The sequence below is a fragment of the Spinacia oleracea genome, chromosome 4 (genome assembly GCF_020520425.1).
Source record: "Spinacia oleracea cultivar Varoflay chromosome 4, BTI_SOV_V1, whole genome shotgun sequence".
Classification (NCBI taxonomy): domain Eukaryota; kingdom Viridiplantae; phylum Streptophyta; class Magnoliopsida; order Caryophyllales; family Amaranthaceae; genus Spinacia; species Spinacia oleracea.
In genome coordinates, this window is record NC_079490.1 from 170,994,284 (window position 1) to 171,015,142 (window position 20,859).

General features: G+C 34.2%; 2 protein-coding genes across 3 annotated transcripts; both read left to right on the forward strand.

Moving 5' to 3' along the window:
• Nucleotides 1-1,926: 1,926 nt before the first annotated feature.
• LOC130472165 (root phototropism protein 3-like) lies at nt 1,927-5,065 on the forward strand. The gene is made up of 2 exons (XM_056842637.1): nt 1,927-2,061; nt 4,550-5,065. Exons 1-2 carry the CDS (start codon nt 1,927-1,929, stop codon nt 5,063-5,065), a joined length of 651 nt encoding a protein of 216 aa, XP_056698615.1.
• A 5,592-nt stretch (nt 5,066-10,657) lies between these two features.
• Nucleotides 10,658-19,505, forward strand: LOC110787879 (uncharacterized). Of its 2 annotated transcripts, none has more exons than XM_021992515.2 (11): nt 10,658-10,799; nt 11,060-11,102; nt 11,461-11,532; nt 11,631-11,699; nt 11,782-11,844; nt 12,192-12,217; nt 12,980-13,106; nt 17,440-17,471; nt 18,594-18,667; nt 18,788-18,873; nt 18,955-19,505. In XM_021992515.2, the coding sequence occupies exons 2-11, from the start codon at nt 11,060-11,062 to the stop codon at nt 19,014-19,016; spliced, it is 654 nt and encodes a 217-aa protein (XP_021848207.1). In that variant the 5' UTR covers nt 10,658-10,799; the 3' UTR covers nt 19,017-19,505. The 2 variants fall into 2 exon arrangements, with proteins under 2 accessions (XP_021848207.1, XP_056698831.1); XM_056842853.1 differs by lacking the exon at nt 10,658-10,799 and adding an exon at nt 10,859-10,954.
• Nucleotides 19,506-20,859: the final 1,354 nt, after the last annotated feature.

The window sequence follows — 20,859 nt, forward strand, 5'->3', positions numbered from 1 at the left end:
TCGCCTTTATTCAGCTTTCTACTTCTCCTTAGTCCCTGTGGATTGGAACATAAGTGTGAGCCACAACCAGTATCTAATACCCAAGAAGTAGAATTAGCTAGATTGCAATGTATAACATACATACCTGAAGGAGAAGCAACGTTTCCGTCCTTCTTCTCTTCCTTTAGTTTGGGGCAATCTCGCTTGTAATGACCAATTTCATTACAATTGAAACATTGCGATGTGGAAGGAGAAGCATTCCTCTTCATCTTGCTCTTAGAAGGCGCCAGATGCCCTCCGGGAGTGGACGAAGATGTAGCCTTGCTTTTCTTCCCCTTGCCTATTTTCTTGAATTTAGTGCACCTCACATTCAAAGGGTCTTGATTGAACTTAAGGATTTTCTCGCATTTCATGAGTAATTCCACAAGTTCAGAGAATGTGCTCTCTTTCTGATGAAAAAGATAGTGCATCTTAAAACCCTCATAATCCTTATGAAGAGAATTCAGCACTAATGCAATAGCTACCGACTCTTTGATGGAACCACCAAGTCTCTCAATTGTGAGACCGAATTGATGTGTTTTTGTCCATCTTGACAGAGTAGATGCGGCTTTGTGCCTCCAGAAGTTCGACTTCTAGGCATGACTTGCGTGGGTTTATGAGCTTGAGATTGCTCATCGAATTAGCCAATTCGTCAACCCCATTGCCACCAGAATAACACTATGACCGACACATGTGATGAATGAAGATGAAAATAATTTTGTTTATGTACCCTTATTTATTTTTTCTTTTTTTAATAAATAAGACCTCGAATTGGGCAATAACAAATTTATCCATCATTAATTTTAATTAGGAGAATATCTATAAGCTATATGTGCCTAAAGTATAATGTTATCAGACAACAAAATTGTCAAACTCTTAGAGTTTCAAAATTCAAAACTTTCTTATCAAAAAATAATGTCGGGTCCAGCCGTCTAGGGTTGGGGTTGAGGTGGTGTGGATACACTGACGAGTGATAAAGCGGGGTTAATTTTATTTTCCGCATGCGTGGATGAGTCAATGAGATTTCTAATAAATCATAAACATATTTTAGATTATAAAAAAAATCCTACTCCGTACTATTTTACTAAAAATAAACTCTCAATAAACTTTTGATCGAAAAAGTAGTTTCTCTGAAAATTTTGAATAGATGTAAATATATATTTTCTGTTTTGTTCATATGACTTATATATTAGAAGAAATATAAACATATTTAGAAAAATATAGTTTTATGGACAATTGTTTTTCTCCTTATTATTGAAGTAAACTTTATGGTGTGTGTATTTTTAAGATTTAACAAAAAATTATATGAAATATTTTATTTTAAAAAGTTCTTCAATCTGCCATTTGAAAAATTTACGACAATTGTACTAGACTTGAAATTATATTTAGACAATATATTAATGTGAACATTATAAGTAGTACCATTTTAAACTTAAAAAAATACGAGTCCCGACATAGATTCAAAGTTCTATGATGTAATTTAGGCCAAAATAACAATATAGTGTAATTCGTATGAAGTAATAATAATAATTACGAATTTTTCATGAAATGACCCCGAGGTTTGTGTTAATGCACCAAATACCCCTAATCTTTCCAGAATGCACCAAATACCCCTGACGTATACAATAATATCTCAAAATGCCCTTTTATATGACGGACGTTAAGTCTCCGTTATAATATATTTACCTTTTTACCCTTAATTAAATTTCTTCTCGATTTACCCTAAATTTAACTCCTAATTAAATTAATTTATTAGTTAAACCCCTAAATTAAAGCCCCTAAATAAATTAATTAAATTAGCCCAATTTTAGCTATTTTCTCTCTCCCCTCCCCGCCTTGTTGTTGCTCTTCTGCTCCCTACTACTTCTGCTCACCATCACCATCATCTTCTTTCTATCTCTCACCACCATGGCATCCAATTGGCTTCCTGCTCCTCCACCGTCCTCCATCGCTCCTCCACCGTCCTCCATCGCTCCTCCACTTTCTATTTTCTCTCTTCCACCACCTCCCGCCTCGCCTCAACACTCTCCTCCGCAACATCTCGTACGTCCCTCAACTCCACCGCCTTGCACTGCTCCAAAACCCATTTCTTCACCAAGTTCAAAATTCACACCAGCCCCTCACTTGCCCCTCCTCAACTCCACACCTTCAATCCTCTATTTGGGAATTCTGAAAATTGGGCAAATTAAGCAACTTTGCCCTAATTTTTCCCCCAATTTGATTTGATTGAAAAAATCCAGAAAACTAAACTCCAAAATCCTTAAAATACGAATTGCAAAGCAGAAAGTTTGACTGAAATAATCGGGCTTAATAGTTGAAGTTATAGGAGAGAGAAAGAGTGATTAAGATCGAACTGGTCCTCTCTCCTCTGGAAAATTTGGATGGGTGATATACCTTTCACTACTATGGAGTATATGCTTAGAGTGATTAATACCCATACCCAGAGACAACTTGATATGGCTGATAGATGTTAGTAATATTAGCCTTCGAATAATTGTAGTTGATTGCAGTTTTGGTTTAATATTGTAAATAGCTTTGCTCAATGGTTGATTTTCATTTGCAGGTGATTGAGAAAAGGGAAGAAGAAAGAGATTTGAAACTGCAAAGGAGGGAGAGATAAGAAATCAAAAGGAAAAAGATTTTTTTTAAAATAAAATAAAATTAAAGTTAAGTTAACGGAAAAGTTGACGGTGTTGACGAAAAATGGCCATTGAGGGCATTTTGAGATATTATTGTATACGTCAGGGGTATTTGATGCATTCTGGAAAGATTAAGGGTATTTGGTGCATTAAGACAAACCTCGGGGTCATTTCATGAAAATTCCGTAATAATGATATAAAACAAAACTCATCATCTTGTAGTAATGACAAATAAATTTTTATATAAAACAAAACTCATCATCTTGTGGTAATTTTGACCAATATTTTATACATAAGACTCATAACGCACATTCAAAATTTTATAAAAAGTATCTTTACCTAAACTCAAAAATGTATTATAAATGTAATAAGATAGTAATATAATAATTTGAAATGACACAAGTGATTTATAACAAAAAAACTATAATTGTATATTTTGTGGTAATTTAGATCATATAATCTACCATGTACATTTTATATGAATTCTAACATAAACTTTAAAAATATATTTTAAATATAAAAATAATGAAATTATATGAATTTTAATCTACAACACAAGTCCTAACATAGACTCAAATCATTTTTTAATACAATATATAAGCTTTAAATTAAGCTACATCAACATGTCTAACTCGGTCTCAAAGTAAATCCCTAAAAACATGAATCAAATTTATATAAAAAAAAAGGTTGTTTGAATTTAACCCCTAATAATTTAGATATATCAGGTAGTAGCTTTTGTGTTTCGTAAACTTAATTTATTTTTCTTAAACATTTAAATTTCCCCCTAAAAGAGTGAACAATTTGAAAATAAATTTTTTTATATTGTACGTACATAGTATAACCGTACACCATGTTTAATTGACAAATTTAAAGAAATTATTTTTAATAGAAATTTAATATTGTTCTACGTCGTTATTTTTAATTTTTATCTCATGTTTTCTCAATCACATAACAAAATACAAATAGATTATATATTATTAAAAATATTTCATAATTGTAAATTATTATTTACGGATAATTAATAGTATTTCGTAAACAAATTTAGTAACATATATGCGTTGCACGAGTCCAAAATTTGTAGAGAATAAACTTTAGACGTGTCACCATAAGAATGTGGTATCCAAATTAATGCAGCAGAGATATGTCACAAAATGTAACTTGAGTACTTGACACATAACAGAGTGTAACCAAAACTTGCACAAAATGAGAGAATGTTCAAGTCATAACCACTCAGTATTTTCTTCACATATTGATCAAATATATATATGTTCAAATCATAAACTATGCAAGATGTTGATCCGAGTGTTTTCATCTAACTCGGTCCTCAATATTTCTTCATATTGGAGAATAATTCCCGTGGTGCCGATCTCATCGAATGCTTTTAGAATCTTGCCCGAAGTACATGCGTCAATCGTCAAGCACCAAGGATAAGAGTTTCGTATGCTTCCTTCACCTGGACCAGTGTTACCCGCTGACACACAACTTAGCACATTGGTTTTCAATGCTTCAAGAGTTTCCATTCGATCTTATTCGGATAATCCAATTCAAATTTTCGGATATCCGATCTGATTTTAAGGTTTTGGGTCGGATATCCAAAAAAATTTAGTTTAAAACGCTTTGGAAAATGTGTCCAAAGTATGAAACTTTGTCCGTAAATTACCACTATTATATACATCAAATTGTTAGATGTAAGATCTTGTTAGATTGGTATCGGTATGTATTTTCAGAATATCAACTTTTTATAATTTTTTCATATACGGATTTGAATATATTAGTAGTTAAATATTACATTAAAGTTCGTGCATATAATAACCTTAAAAGAATTCTATGAAAAGGAGATAGTATATATTTTCTTTAAGAGTTTTTAATTATTGTTGTGGGTTAATTAACAGGCGCATTCTGGGGTAACGAAGCAAGAAAGGAAGCTTTTATGCAGATTAATCGACTGTCGAAAACTCTCTCCAGAAGCGTGTTTACATGCATCACGGAATGAACGATTGCCTGTAAGAGCAGTACTGCAAGTCCTGTTTTCAGAACAGAACAAGATAACCCGACAACTGGAATGGAGCGGCTCGTTATATACGGATAGAAGCCCAAACTCTAATAAGATAGAGGAGTTGGGCCGATGCCACTCGAAAATAGAGGTTTCAGCCCAACATATGGAGATCAAGAGGTTGAAGGAAGATGTTGTCAGACTTCAGAACCAGATAAACATGATGCAGAATCAGATTGAGAAAGTTGGTGAGAAGAAGAAAGGGTTTTTTAGGTGGAAGAAGATTTTAATTCCTAGTTCAAGTACTAGTGTTGCAGATGTAGGAAAGAGGGATTTTGAGGAAGTTGGGTTTGGAAGACATACCCCACTTAATAAGGGTAAGACCTCACATAGATGGAGGAAATCTCTTTCTTGATTAATTAATTCTTGTTTCTTTTACACTTTATGATATGTTTTTTTTTACTATATGTAATAAAATTTGTGTATGTTTAGTACTAGATTGTGAAATGTTGAAGAACTTGTATGTCAATCAGAAAGCAAAGCGACATTACCTTACATGAAGTTTATGCATGCTTATTAACAACAAAGTTGTTATTTTATATATACGAACTTTTATAGAAGACGATCTTACATAAAAGACAGTTTTTGTGTCATATAAGTTAAGCACTAGAACTAATTAATTAAGCAATGAAAGTAATTAGTTAAGCACTAGAAACAATTAGTTAAAAATAAAACTAATTAGTTAAGCACTAAAACTAATCAATAACTAGTATTTAAAAAAGATAACCATCTCTATTTTGAAGACACGTAAGCAACACCGTTATGAAGACATGTGGCGGACACATCAACATCACCCATCTTCCCTGTTAACTTCTCGTGAGCATTCAATTGTTCCTTTCTAATTAAACCTCCAATTCAAACTTCATTCAAACTCGATTCAATTAAACCTTTAATTCAATCCTTTAATCTCCTCTCATTAACTCTACCGTTATAATTTAATTCCCAATTTCCGGTAGAACTTCAACCAATCCCGCCATCTTCTCTCTTCCCCCAATATTATTCAATATAATTAATTCAATCCCTTAACTTTCTCTTCTGCAATTAGCAACTCAGTAGTTTCAATTTATACTATAGTTCACAAATTATTTATAGTTGAGACAATTTAGTTGTGAAATTCATATCCCCAAGTATCCAACCTTTCGAAATACCACTTATGGAGGCTTAACACCTTCTCTAATGGAATCAAAAGAAAGCAATAAGCGTTATTGCACGTGCAAACTATCAATCCACGATTTCGATCAAATCCAATATATTTAAAAACAACACAGACTACCAAAATATCTCGCACAGCCATATCAAATTGTAATAGAATGTGTGACAATGTGGGTTAGGCGGTAGAAAATCAAGAGAAGAATAACAATTATCAGATGATTTTACAGATAAATTGTTGTAGAATGTGAGAGTTCACGCGGTAGAATGTGAGAAATGGGAATTGATTTGTGGTTTACAGTGGTGAGGAAGAAGAATGAACAGAGAGTGATCAGATAGAGCACAAAAGTGAGTGGAGGGGGTATTCTAATTTTCTATATTTTTTTTGTTTTTAACTTTTTTGTAATCTGTTTTTATAGTAAGGGATCTGATAAGTGGTAGTTTTGTCAACTATTAAGTGTCTTTTTTCTCCCATTTTGATCTTTATTCCATCCTCATTGTGCATTTCCTAGCTTATTTTGCTTAGTTTTAGATAATTGTTGTAGTTGTAGGTCTTTTGTAAATTTTAGTTAATTTTGTCACTTTTCTAGGATTTGGTACTTCTCCCTTGTGTTTAATGTTGTAGGTTTGGATCTTGCACATCTACATGCCACGCACAAAGAATGGAAGGGCGCAAAGGAGCGAAATAAAACCATTTGGAAGAGTTTTGCAAGACTTGTGCACAACAGCCACACTAAAACGAGCATAACTTTTTCTCTACTTAATATTTTCTTGTGATTCCAGTTGGAGATGAAAGCTTATTCCAAGATCTTTCCAACGAGTGGTCACACAACTTAATTGGACGAGTAACGAATAAGTTATGGCCATTTGAAGCAGGCTATGTTCGGTTTTCCGCGAGAAGGCTCATCCCGCCCACGACGTGGACCCGTCCCGCCCGGGACAAGGCATCCCGCCCGCGACGAATTTCACCCCGGGCGGGATTTTGCTACTGGAACTTTTTGCAATTTTTGCCCAGCTCTCTCGTCCCGCCCGCGACAATCACATCCCGCCCGGGCCGACGTGTTCCGCGTACACTTTCTTTCGACGGAGATTACTATGTTGCTTGGTATATATACTAATTGTACGACATTTTCAAGGGGAGAAGCCATGTATTAGCAGATTTTAGCTTAGGTTAGGGTTTTTAGAGAGAGAAACTCTCATTTTCTAGAGAGAGAAAGTGAGAAAAACTTGTTGAATGCTTGGATTTTGGAGAATCTAAGGAGGAAACTTGAAGATTTGGAGGCTCCTTGCAATTTCAATGAGAATTTCTTACTCTATCTCTTGTTTTATTGTTTAATTTGTTTATTTTTATATTGTTTCACTTTTAATTACTTGTTTGTCTTAGTTTAGTGTTGGATTTCATGTTATTAGTTGTGATGTCATTGTTCTTGCTATTTATAATGATTTGTGAGTAGTTGTTTTACTTGGGAATTGGTTGAAGCCATTGATGAGATTATGAACCTATAAATTGAACATGGAATTTTCACTTGGGATGAATTTGGTTGATTGATTTGGTATTTCATGAATGCTTGTGTGGTTAGCCATCATAAAATCATTATTTAGATACCCTTAGTGAAAGATCGAAAGATGAAGTTAAGGGGTTGCCTCAAATCGATCATTAGACTTGCAGGACCATGAAAATAGGGACTACATAGTCTAGGGGACTTTCTTTGATTGTTTATGTTCATCATGTGTATGGATATGCTTAGTTGAATGCCTTAGCCATGAAAATAGGTCTTTGGTTGGATATTAGGCCAATCTTACTAGCTTGAAAGAGTAGTTAGAGTACCCTTGGATGAACGATTCCCCTCAATTGATCCCTTTTGTTTCTTTCTCATTTTGATTGCTTGGTTTGTGAATTATTTGATTGGTGGATACCCTTTCCCAAGGCCTTTTTTAATTGTTGTTCATTTTAACCCAAAAATCATCACCCCAAAAAGACTTGGCCTAGCTTATCATAGTCAATATTTTAACAGTGCTCCCCTTAGTTCCTGTGGATCGACCCTTGCTTGCCCTTTCTACCCATTAGAGAGACCAAGTTAGGTTTTTTTATTTTTTGGTAGCCTTGACGACGGACCTATCAGGATCCTCCTTTTCTTTTTCTTAATAGCAACGTTTGATGTTTCAGACTTCACTATAATGCATAGATTTAACCAATAATATCTTGAGTTGGAGGTACAATACAAATTAGCTATTAGTATGCATTAATTCAAATGAGGTATCGGTCTAATGGTAAAGACAAAGGGAATGTGCACGATAATTCTCAGGTTTATTTTTCCTCCTCCAATTGTAATTTGTATTGTCTTTGTGCTCATCACACACTCTAAAGAAAAATTATTAATTTCATTGCTCGATCTTCTTATTTACTGTTTAAAATATTACTACCTATTAATTTAATGTAACTTTTACCAGTTGTGTACAAGAAGTCTCAAATATTGTAAGTTTGTAAGTTTTCAACACCCCCTATAACAATGCTTAATATAACTTTACTTTCTTACAATAATTCACATTTTCCTTACTACTAGCCCGTTCGTTGAATGGGCCATAAAACTAGTTACTTAAGCAATGAAACCAATTAGTTAATCGATTAACGTGGTCTTTTCCGGTAAGGTGGTCTTACACAAAAGTTGTAGTTCTATATATAAGTATGGAAAACTAATTGATAAAAAAAAATACATTCACACACAAATGAATATCAGTATGTTAACTTTGAAATGTGCTTCAAAACGTCAACATTTCAATTGTGCTTCAAAAGTTTACCATCTAACTGTTTGAGCTTGTAACTGTCTGGCCTAAACTAGTCGAAAATTTCGTAAAGACCTTCCAAAGTTGTCGAAAGTTTTCCATGGATTTTGTTTTTCTGAACAAAGGCTTGCATTTTAAACACCAGATATCCAATTTGTAAAGGTCAGGTGTTGACCCTTCAGTTGTAGCGCTTGCCGATCTTATGTTGGTAAGTCACGTTCAAAATGCTTTCTCTGTCTCAAATCTCATCAGGGAGATCTAAGGCCCGGTCAACAATTGATTATTTAGAGCTCGTTCGGCATCACTTTCAGTTTTCAGTTTTTGGTTTTGTATGTCTTATGATTTAGATTGAATAATAAACTAAAAAAATCTTACTTATAGTAATTATGTAGATTTCGAAAACTGGCAACACAAAACTGGAAACTACTTTTTGTGGTTTTTAATTTTGATTTTAGTTTTGTGAAATACATAAAACTGGAAACAAAAACGATACCGAACGAGCCCTTAAGAATGGCCGAAAAATGCAAGTGTGGCTATTAACAAGAGCGATTTCCCTAAATATTGTTAAAACCATAATAAATTCCCCATTTGCATCGGTTTTAAAACTAATTCCCACGGTACTTTCCACGTAGGATCGGGTTAGCTCCATTATTATTTTATTTATTTTTAAACAGTAGAACCGCTATCACCTTTAGCGGTTTTCATAGTAGAGCTGCTAATGGTAATAGCAGGTCTTCTACTCTTACGATTCCCCCCCCCCCCCCCCCCCTTTTTTATCGTCTGCTTCATTGTTTCAACTCTAATTCAATTTTCCATCTCTTCATTTCATATTCAAATCAATTGCATACCAGTTTATCGGTATTTGGGAAATTTCCCCCTGTTATTCTTCAATCTGAAGAATCTATACCTAGTCTATAAAAAACGAAACCACATTTGATTAGATGACACGTGTCATTTCTTCTTTCCTCCATCTCATTTGGTAATTTTTCTCAATTTTTTTTGTTGTTTGCTTTATTTTATAACTCCAACCAACTCTTCCCCTTCAACTTCCTCATACAACATCAATTCACCAATTTACTCATTTAACATCGTCCACTTCATCTCCCCTTTAACACTTAATATTAATTTACAATTTAATTTATGTAATATTTCAACCTTCAAATTCTACCTCAATTTAAATCATATATTTTCATCAAAATCACAAGCTCAATAAAATTAAAACTTAAAAAGACGATTAAATAACCATATACAACCGCCCGTTCTTTGAACAGGCTCATAAGCTAGTTGAAATTAAAATGGAGGGGCAAAGATTTTTATGGAAGGAGTTGAGTCATTGCGTATCAAATTAATGAGCTTCAATGAATTATACCTTGCCAAATTCTCTCTCCTTAAATTCATTATTTTCTTTTTCAATTTATTTTTATGGCTTTTGTTTAATTTGATTTGAGAGTTCCAGACTTCCAGTGATGGTTTAATCCTTGAGAACCGAGATCTTACCTTTCCCCACCTTCCATGCAAAAGTTGATTAAATTGAGGACAGAGAAAGAAAAATTAAATTAATGCAGGTGGGTTAGTTCAGAGATAGAAGAAATGTGCGATAAGGGGGAGTTCAGAGAGTGAAGGATCAAATAGTGATAAAGCAATTTTTTTTTTCTCCTCAGTTTAGTTAACTCTTTGGAATTTTGGTCAGGATTACGAAGGAAAACAATAAAAGTTGTAGAACCGCTATTGCCATTAGCGGTTCTACTACTAAAATCGATAATGGTGATAGCGGTTCTACTGTTTAAAAAGAAAAAAAAAAAGACGGAGCTACATCCAATCCTACGTGGACAATATCTTGGGAATTAGTTTTAAAACCAATGCAAATGAGGAATTTATTTTAATTTTAGCAATATTTAGGGATATCGATCTATTTACAAGGAATGTATAAATTATTCTTTAAAAAAAAAGGAAAAAAAAAAGAAAAAAAAGGAATATATAAATTATAAAAAACTGATATTTTCCACTTAAAAAAGTAAAATAAAAAGGAGGCAGTGACACGCCACAGGCCACACCATTACAATTTACGAGCAAGGCTTCTGATTGGAGCCATTGAAGTTTCCCGTGAATCAGAAAATAAAAAAGCTTCACTTCCCGTGAATCAGAAAATCAAAAAGGTTTGTAATTTCATTGTTCATATCATTGAATTTCCAATTGTTAGTTTCTTAATTCTCCGTTAAGTCGTAATTAAATCCCTCATTTGATCCAAGTTTTTGTATTCGCATCAAAACCCTAGGTTTTTACTGATTCAATCGTCAGAGTTTTGTTTAAGGTTCAATTTTAGGGTTTCAGTTTAATTAGGGGTTTGAGCTACGCTTACTGCTCGGTTATATGTATAATTTTCTATATTCCTAAAAATAAATTTATAATTGTGCAGATGACTGATGCTGTTCGTCAAACGCAACCTCTTGATGAATATTGTGAGTCAGTCGTTTTATGGGGTTTTTCATTTATATACACTTTGATTTTTGCTTGAACTCGTATATTCTGTTTCGGTCTGATCAATATGTTTCCTAATTTTTGCATATACTCGTATAATTTGTGTTTGTGTTTGATCGATATGTCTCCTAATTTTTTGCATTTGCTCGCATAATTGTGTTTCTGTTTGATCAATATATCCCCTAATTTTTGCATTTACTCGTATAATTGTGTTTCGGTTTGATCTATATGTCTCCTAATTTTTGCATTTACTCGTATTATTTTGTTTTGGTTCGATCAATATGTCTCCTAATTTTTTCATTTACTCAGTATTATTTTGTTTCATTTGATCAATCTTAGCCTCAGAGGAGGATCAACCGCTGAGGATACAACGTCGTCGTGTTGCTTCCACGTCTGACAAAAGGGCCAAAGGTGGTTCTCTACAGTCCACACTGATGTTGTTTTCTTTCACCTTGGGAAATTCTTACTGACCTTTGCCTTTTAATATCATCTTCATTTCTTTACTTTAGCCTTGTTTCTCAAGTTGCGACGCAATGGTGCTTTTTCATACAAACATAAGAAACCACATCGACAACCAGGTTAGCTACACTAGAGGGTGCTTTGTTTTTTTTTTTTCACCATAATTTCGTGTTATCTTACCTCTTCTAAAAATCATTTTAGGCTCACATTTAAAGAAGCAGTGTGATGCTACTTTGTCTAATGAATCATCTGGTGAAGGCAAAGGTGAGCTACATTTATATCTTGCACCATTAATCCTTGCTGATAAAGGCCATTTCATTTTGTTGACTAATAATCTAGCATTAGGATAGAGACACCCCTGCCATCGGCATACTGGCAATTGTTATTCATTGTGATTTTTATGGGTTAACTGGCTTAAACTAATGCAAAATATTGACAAGGAACTTTCTAAGAATGCTTTTGGTCGAGATTTTTTTGTTTTGATAACGTATGCTTCCATTCTGTAATTTATGATGTTCTACAATCTGATTGACACTTGCTATGGTTAAAGTTAGCTTGACTTTGGATTGTGATCTTTATACTCAACTTATTCCCTTGACTTATCTTAACAGGATCATGGACTTCTGGTTGGGAAAAGGTACGTCCAAAGTTTGAGGTTTTCTTAAGTTTTGTTTGTACTCTGTATTTGGCCGTATCTTCTAGTAAATCCAATAACTTATGTTGAGTATTTTCTTCATTTCATTTATTCCCCTCTTTCCAAGTCATCTTTGGCCTCCTCGACTTATTCTAAACCCCCTATCATCCCAACTCTCCATGTTACATTTGTAACATATATTCCAAGCCTCTAGAGGCCAATGGTTTCCCTTCCCAGACTCTTCGATAATCCTTAAATATTAATGAATTCAAAATTTTAAAATACAAAACAAGTCATACGCCCTCTATGTCGTCATTTCTGTTAACCGACATATCACCTATTCTTATTTGTGGGAGCCTTAGGATTATCATTTAATTTTTGTAGTTTGATCGATATGCTGACATTGTTTACTGAGAGAATTATTCTTATCAAGCCAAGCTTAGAAAAGGTTTTTCGTTTGAGGCGAGCTTGTATTTTAGTTCAAACACGAAAAATTAAGTAAAACTTAGTCCACCCATGTTGAGTTCGACTTAGCTCGGTTTGTTGTTATCCTTGGGTATATGTTCTTCATCATATTCTTATTTGTGAGAGTCTTCTTTGAATAATCATTTAATTTGTGTTGTTTGATTAATATGCCAACATGGGTTTTTGGAGCAGTGCTGAAGTGCCGATTCTCCTTTACTACAAATTCTTTATTCGCTTATATGAAAAATTCTCCTTGCTAATAAAGGTTTCTCCTCTTTTGCTTAAATTTTGCAAATCTAGGAACCTAGTTTGCATATGACGGAAGACGATTTTCCAAGAGAGGTATGGATAGGCGAGGATGAGCCGGAACTTGTTATCCCTCGTAGCAATGACGAAGAATTGATTTTTGAAGATATTGGTTTTCAACGTGAGTGTTCTATTTATTTTGTTTAATTTTTAATATATTTTTTGAACAAGGGCTTTGAAAGCTTCTTTACTTTTAAATTGTATACAGGTAGGAAATTAGAAATTTCTAATTTCTAGCTACATTACGCTCATTCATTGAGGGTTCTTTACGCTTAATATCCTTTCTAATCTCGTGGCTTTAAGTTGAGAAGGAATAAGAAAAAAATATTTGGATTGTAAGTTTAGCGGTAATAGAAACATGGAGGTAGGGAAGATCACCTTGGATGGTTGGGTTATTGAAGGTACATATTTCTTTTGTTACCTAGGGTCTATTATCCAAAAGGATGGGGAGTTAGATGGAGATGTTTCGCGTAGAATTAAATCACGTTGGTTAAAATTAAAGAGTACTACAAGGTTTCTAAGGGTTTTTATGTTATCTTGGGGGAAGGAAAATCAGACATACAAATGTTGCGTTGTGAAACAATGTCACATTCATAAGATAAATGTAGCGACAATGCGTATCTTTTGTTCGATGTGTGGCGTTATAAGAAAGGATCTGTTGAAAAATGGGGTGGTTAGGAAGAAAGTTGGGTTACACCGATTGAGAATAAGACAAGGGAGAATTGACTAAGGTGGTTTGGCCATGTAAGATGAAGATCGAATGATGCGCCGGTTAGAAGACTTGAGGCTTAAGACTTAAGAGTGACAAATCGATTGAACCGTGATGGGGAGGGGAAGATCAAAGTGAACATGGAAGAGGGAAGAGGGTGGTTAAGAGTGATATATGTGTTTATTGGGATTGATGAATGGGCGGAGTGGAGTGAGATAATATATAACTACAACTCAATATGACCTAATTGTTTCTCATTACTCTTTTTGCTTTTTTTTTTCCTTTTCTCTTTTCTATTTTCCTTTTCTAACTTCTCCATTTTTTTTGGTTAAGAACATCTTTGTGCCTCTTTTTTAAACCTTACATACCCTGTTTTCTTGTTTCCTATTTTCGTGCCTTATTACCTTCTCTTTCTCAATTTTACATGTTTACTTTCTTTAACCTAACCTTTACACTTTTCTTACTTAATGTTCCGCTTACAGTTTCTTTTAATGAATCATGTTAGTCGTCCCCAAATATTTTTTGGACTAATCTTTGTTGTTGTGAGTTTTCTTTTATGTGTTGATACAACGTAATGAACTATGGTTGTGAAACTGTTGTGTTATAACGGAAGCAAGAAAGTCATTTAAGAACGTAAATAAAGATCACAAAGATTTAACGTGGTTCACTAACAATATGTTAGCTACATCACAAGCAGAGGAGAGAAAAGTTTTATTGATCTTGAGGAATATCGATTAGAAAATACAACTAAGTTATAACCTAAAGAGTTTATATAGTACTCTATAAATAGATGTGGTAACGATTAGAAATAGGCTCAAAACAGATAACCCTAGTCCAGAGTAACAGTAGAAAGCTCCTCAGCCTCAAAATCAACAACTCTGAACATTTAGAAAGTTGAAACAATGTTGGATTATGCTATGTGGAAACGGCTTGGTGACCATGTCAGCTGGGTTGTAGCATTACCCACTTTGTTCATCTTAATTCTAGAAAATGGTACCTTACATCAATGTGTTTATTCCTCTCACGATGGACTTGATCCTTAGCTAAACAGATTGCACTGAGGGGTTTGATCATGATGTAGACCCAAATCACTGATCAATTCTTTCACCAAATTTCCTCTTTGGTTGCTTCTATCAATTTTATGTACTCTATTTGTGTAGTAGACAAAGTCAATGTAGGTTTCAAAGTAACATTCTACTGAAAGCATAACCTTGTCAATATCTCTAACATATCCAAAGTTTTAAAATCAGTCACCGAACACTTTTTTTCACTTCCATATGAGACCAACATTAGTTTTACCTTTTAGGTAGGTTCACCCATAAACCTACTAACACCACTAGCACACTGTGCAAGATTAGGTCTTGTGCAGTCCATTGAATACATCAAGCTTCCTACCGCACTAGCATAGGGAACTCGACATATGTACTCCTCCTCAGCAGATTAGGTGCAAAAGCAAGAAAGGGAGTATATAGGGCTTTGTTGTAGACATCTTGACAAAATCTTCTAAGTGTATCCCTTATGTGACAAGAACAACTTCTTTTTTGTTTATATCCCTATAAATCTCCATCTTTTGAGAATTTTCCGAGCAACAACCAAATCTTTCATCTCAAACTTAACACTAAGGAGATCCTTCATCCTCCGAACATCAGACTTGTTCTCTATAGTTATCAACATACAGGACCACGCAAATTAAAGAACTATTTGTTGCCTTGCTATAGTACTTAGTAAACCCAATTTTCATACGCACTTCTGGTATAGCTAATCTCTATCGTATAGCTGTCGAATCTCTTACACCACTACCTCAGAGATTGCTTTAGTCCATACAAGGACTTTTCCAACTTGCAAATACTCTTCCTCTTCCTTATCAGGAACCTAAAAAATCATGTGGCTGAGTCATGTATATATCCTCTTCATGTAGAAAAGTCGTCTTCATATCTAGTTTTTCAAGCTCCAGATGCTGATGTGCTAGTTGTTCAAGCTCCTGGTCCTCGTGAATTTGTTGATCTTCACTTTCATTCCAAACATCTTTCTCAATGAATTTCAAACACTAAAAAAGCAAATATGACTTTGTTGTTATAATAGAATCAAGAAAGACAATACGAACGTAAATAAAGAACATAGAGATTTAACGTGGTTTATTTGTTATGTGTTGGACTGTTAGCTACGTTTCCCCAATAGAGAAAAACTTGATTGATCTTGAGGAATTATAGATTACCGAATACAATTAGGTTATGACCTAAAGAGTTTATACAATACTCTCCAGACAGGTGCAGAAAAGCCCAGAATGGAGACTTCACCGATTTAAGGCATATATTCTAACCCATGTTGTATGGTATAATAGTACTTGCAGGTGTATTGTGTACTTGGGAGAAGGAAAAAACCAAGTTTCTATGTGTTGTTTTTCTTCTCATTAATTACAAGGTGTAGAGAAAGACCTAAGAAAACCTGGAGGAAGGTGATTGAGCACGATATGAGCACGATATGAGCTTTCTTGGGATTGAGGAAAATATGGCGTTGGATAGGACAGAATGGAGGGAGAGAATACACATTGATGACTTCATTTGACTTATACAACTATTTTTCTGTTTTTTTTTTAAAATTCTTTAAAATTCTTTTTAATTTTACATGCTATTTTGAAATTACTTATTTTACTTATTCATTTATTTTAAACTTTAGTTATTTTTATTATCTCCTATAATATTTTTTCTGTAATATATATATATGCACTTTCCTCTTATCTTACTTTCATTAATTTCACTTTCACTTTCTCTTCCTTATTTTTTATTTTTTAACTTCCCGCTCCTTTCTGTTTGATTGGTGACAATGACGATCTCCTACGACGATTCATGTTAGCCGACCCCAAAACATTTTGGGACTAAGGCTTTGTTGTTGTTGTTGTAATTACTTGGGACAAGTGTACCTTTTGAGAAAGTTGTTGGGCTTGAACCGAAAATAGTTATTTATTAATTTGTCGCTACATCAAAACCTTATAGTTATTTAATACTTTTTTGTTAATCAAACTGTTTAGTGTTGTCTTTATGACTAGAATACTAGGCTTAACATAAGATAGTCATTGGCCCTTGTAACTTTGTTTGTTTAATTAATGCATATGGAGATCATGGTCTTCCTGTTTAAGTTGGATTTTCTTTTTGGCAGTTAAGTTGTGTTTTTTATAAACCATTATAGCATGTACTGATTACTACTTACCCTATGTCTAACTTGTTGCCATAATTGACTAACTGACTTTTTTTTGTAATGCGTGCTAAGTTTGTCCTACGTTCATGGAGTTATAATGTGTAACTTGCTAGATAAGTTTGTCCAACGTTCATGGAGTTATAATGTGTAACGTTATTTTTATTAGTGCCTTTTGAAGATAATAATTTTGTACTTTTAACTAAATATTGTTCTAGCAAAAAAAAAAAAGAGTTCTCAATTTTTTTTAAAGGTTTGTCCACAAAAATCAAACGCAGCCTTTCATTTTGCAAATGTTTTTTTTTTTTTTAAATTTTAACTTCTCCACCATGTGTGATGAGTGCATGGATTAAATGTTGGATCTTGGTGTCGTGTTAAGCTTGAAACCTATACAATGTGGCGCGATTATTGTGTCAGTTAGGGTCCTTTTTAATATTGCATTGATGTTGGAAAATGATCCTATTAATAGATAGGTTTAACATGTTTTTGGTAGGTAACCTTGGTTGTAATAGGTTCTATATTGACCAAACTATTTTTTTCATTTTTTCCACAGATATTCCTCCTGAAGACGACATTACACCAAAGGTGAATACATGCCTGTTACTTATGATGATGTGATTAGGTTTGTAGTCTTTTGATGGAGTTGATTGAGAAGGTTATGCAAGAATGTTGTATCTGTTGTGTGCTCATCTGTGATGCTCAGACTTGGTGGTTGACCCAGCTGTACCCATGTTGAAACTACTCCAGCGAATAAAAGGTGGTCAAACTTTGGAGTCAGAAAACGGACACTGCCCTTCCTTAATATCTGTTTCCCTGACCATTGATCCATAATTCTAGACACTTGGAAACTGTATTCCTGAAAAACCTTAAAATCAAGGAATCATAAATTTCAAAAACTCTCGATCTGAAATTTGAATGGCCGACTTCCATGGAAGCCAAACACAACTTTAAGGTTTGCCTTGCTGGAGGGAGGAGGCCTTTCCCTTGTTTTCATTGCCAATCCGTCTGAGGTTGGCGTGGAGCCGTGGGAAGATGTATGAAATGAAAGACAAACGCGGTATGCAGCAGGTAATTGAGGTGATGTGTAGTGAGGAGGTGAGAGAAGTTGACCAGTTATTTTCGTCCTTTCCCCTCCTTTTTCTTTTCCTCTAACATCTTTATATTTACTTTTTAAAACCTTCGAACTGTCCCAAGCTAGTTATTCTAAAAGAAAACTTGATATTCGAGAATATTTCTCCCTCCTATTTTTGTAAGTGTAACACTTCCCATTTGCCACCGTAAAAGGTGGTTATGTAGCAGTTGGTGGTGTTTTTGCAGTGGGGTGAAGACGATAGTGGTGTAAGTGGCAGTGTTGATGGTGTATCAGTTTAGGTGGTATGTTGGCGGTGGGTTAGTGCCTTTGTGGGTAGTGTGAATTTTGTCTTTTGCCTTTCTTTACCACCCCTCCTTAAAGTACAGGCCAAAACGAAGTGTGTCAATAAGAATAAGGTGAAGAGAATATAATTTTACCCAACCAAAGACCGCAAAAGTTGCTTGAGTTATTTATTTCTGTTCTTATAATATCGTGGTCATTGAAGTGGGTTTTTTTTTTAAAAAAAAATTCTAGACATAACTAAATTTAATTTTTCGATTGGAACCCAAAATTTCTTCTTTTAGCAACTGATCATTTTGGGTGTTTCAATTTTTTGCAATTTTCACCTTGTGTAGTTGTGTCGGATAACCGTGGATTCCGAGTTTGGTGAAAAGTCAGAGTTTGTCAAATTGCTGAAGGAAATTAACTGGTAAAGCATCTTGTTATTTTCAAGTTCAGTTTGGTGTTTCTATCTCATAGGTGAAAATGTGAAATGCTATTTTCCCTGATGGTTGTATTTGTGTTTACAACTTTACATGATTTGTGACAGTGAAAATCGGTTCGCTGCGTGCTCTGTGCAATATCCCTTAGCATTTTATGCCCGTTTAAACAAGTCAGAAGTTGACAACTTTAGAGGTCAGTTTTTCCATATTAAACTAGATGAAATAATGTCGTGGAAGTTTGTTTTCATTTGCTAGTTTACCTTTGTTTTTTCAGATGTAAAGGGAATCAATCAGGTGTTTGTTTATGAAGGTAGAACTATATTTACACACCGGTAGATGGCCTTCAAGTGACGCGTGTTTACGTCTGCCTTTTGCTTCTAATTGTAAAATTGTTCTCAAAGCACCGGTAGATATGTTAATTACTATCCTTAAATATCTAATTGTAAAATTGTTCTCAAAGCAACGCACATCCTCATGGAAGTAAGACTGTTTGGGAAGTCATACTACGTACTGTATTTGACAGTATTAGAGAAGTCACAGGTTGGGAAGCACAAGGGCTGGTCCTTTTGTTTTAAATGGTTGGCTTTGCGCTTTTATTAACTTAACTTTTTGGGTTATCAGGCGCCAAAAGCAAAATCACCCCCTGGAAAATCCGCATGTCTAGAAATTAAGTAGCTATTGGTTCGTGCTCTGGTTAATTTATTTTGATAAGTTTTCCGACTTTAATTTATATGGAGTAATTGCTATATCTTTGTATCAGATTATAACTAGCAATGACTAAACGAAAGCTTCGATCAATGTTATAATAGTTACCGTTTTCAGTTATGTTGTTATGCATCATTTTGGAAAATTGTAGCTTAGTGATTGCTTTTATCCACCTAGTGAAGTACTCCATCCGTATTTATTTAAGGGATACAATTGGCTGGATACGGGTATTAAGAAGAAGAATTGAATGAAATAAAATAATAAAGCAAGTGGGGTTGGGTAGATATTTTAATAATAAACAAGTGGGGATCACGTCATTTAGGAGGGGGGGTGGGAGGTGGGTGTGCTTCTAAAATTATTTGTTTAATAGGATGGTGGTCATATGGTAAATTAGATGTATTATTTAATTAGATGGTGGGGTTGATAAGTTACTAAAAATGACAAGTGTATCTCTTAAATAAATACGGTTGGAAAATGCAAATGTATCCCTTAAATAAATATGGAGGGAGTATTCAATTGCAATCAGAACGTATTTGTGTCTAGGGGTACAGCTGATCCTAGTCGAGTTCTACTATGTTTATGTTTGTGTTCATTTAATTTAGGCGATCTCGAACCAGAACACGATCTTTCAATGGAGCTCAAAAATTTGTTCAAACTCCGTTCATTTAAGCATTTTGTATTCATAAACGGCCCGTAAATATAGCGTTTATCAATTGAGCCGTCATCATAAACAACTTTTTTTTTTCTGCTTAAACGGTTTTTTATAAACGATTTTTACGTTTTAGATTTTATGCCATTTGAAAACATAATTTGGATACGGACCACTACTAGAAAAACATTGCCTCGTCGCCGAACTTCCTCGAAACTAACCGTCCCCTTCTCTCCCGACCACTATCATCAAAACTATCCTTTTATTCCTAACCCTATAATTTTGGAGATCCCAAAATCCGACAATTAGTATTGTCCCTTCTCTTATGGTATTCTAAGTATTACAACGGAAGTAAAGAAAGATTAAATAACGTAAATAAATAGTGTAGAGATTTAATGTGGTTCACTAACAATGTGTTATAGCTACATCCATAGGCAGAGGTGAGGAAAGTTTTATTGATCTTGAGGAGTAGAACTAGGTTATGACCTAGAGAGTTTATATACTCCCTCGGTATTTATTTAAGGGATACACTTGGCCGGGCACAAATATTAAGAATAATAATTGAATGAAATAAAGTAATAAAATAAGTGGGGTTGTGGTAGATATTTTAATAAGTAAAACAAGTGGGACCATGTCATTTTAGAGGGGTGGGAGGTGGGGTGTATTTCTAAAATTATTTGTTTAATAGGGTGGTGAGACATATGATATATTAGATAGATTATTTAATTAGATGGTGGGTTTGATAAGTTACTAAAAATAACAAGTGTATCTCTTAAATAAATACGGCCGGAAAAGACAAATGTATCCCTTAAATAAATACGGAGG

Coding starts and splice junctions, on each gene's coding strand:
- LOC110787879 (XM_021992515.2), top strand. CDS start 11,060: ATGACTGATGCTGTTCGTCAAACGCAACCTCTTGATGAATATT. Junction 11,700..11,781: donor GAAACCACATCGACAACCAG/GTTAGCTACACT, acceptor AAATCATTTTAG/GCTCACATTTAAAGAAGCAG. Junction 13,107..17,439: donor TGAAGATATTGGTTTTCAAC/GTGAGTGTTCTA, acceptor TTTTTTCCACAG/ATATTCCTCCTGAAGACGAC.
- LOC130472165 (XM_056842637.1), top strand. CDS start 1,927: ATGGCATCCAATTGGCTTCCTGCTCCTCCACCGTCCTCCATCGCTCCT. Junction 2,062..4,549: donor ACTCTCCTCCGCAACATCTC/GTACGTCCCTCA, acceptor GTTAATTAACAG/GCGCATTCTGGGGTAACGAA.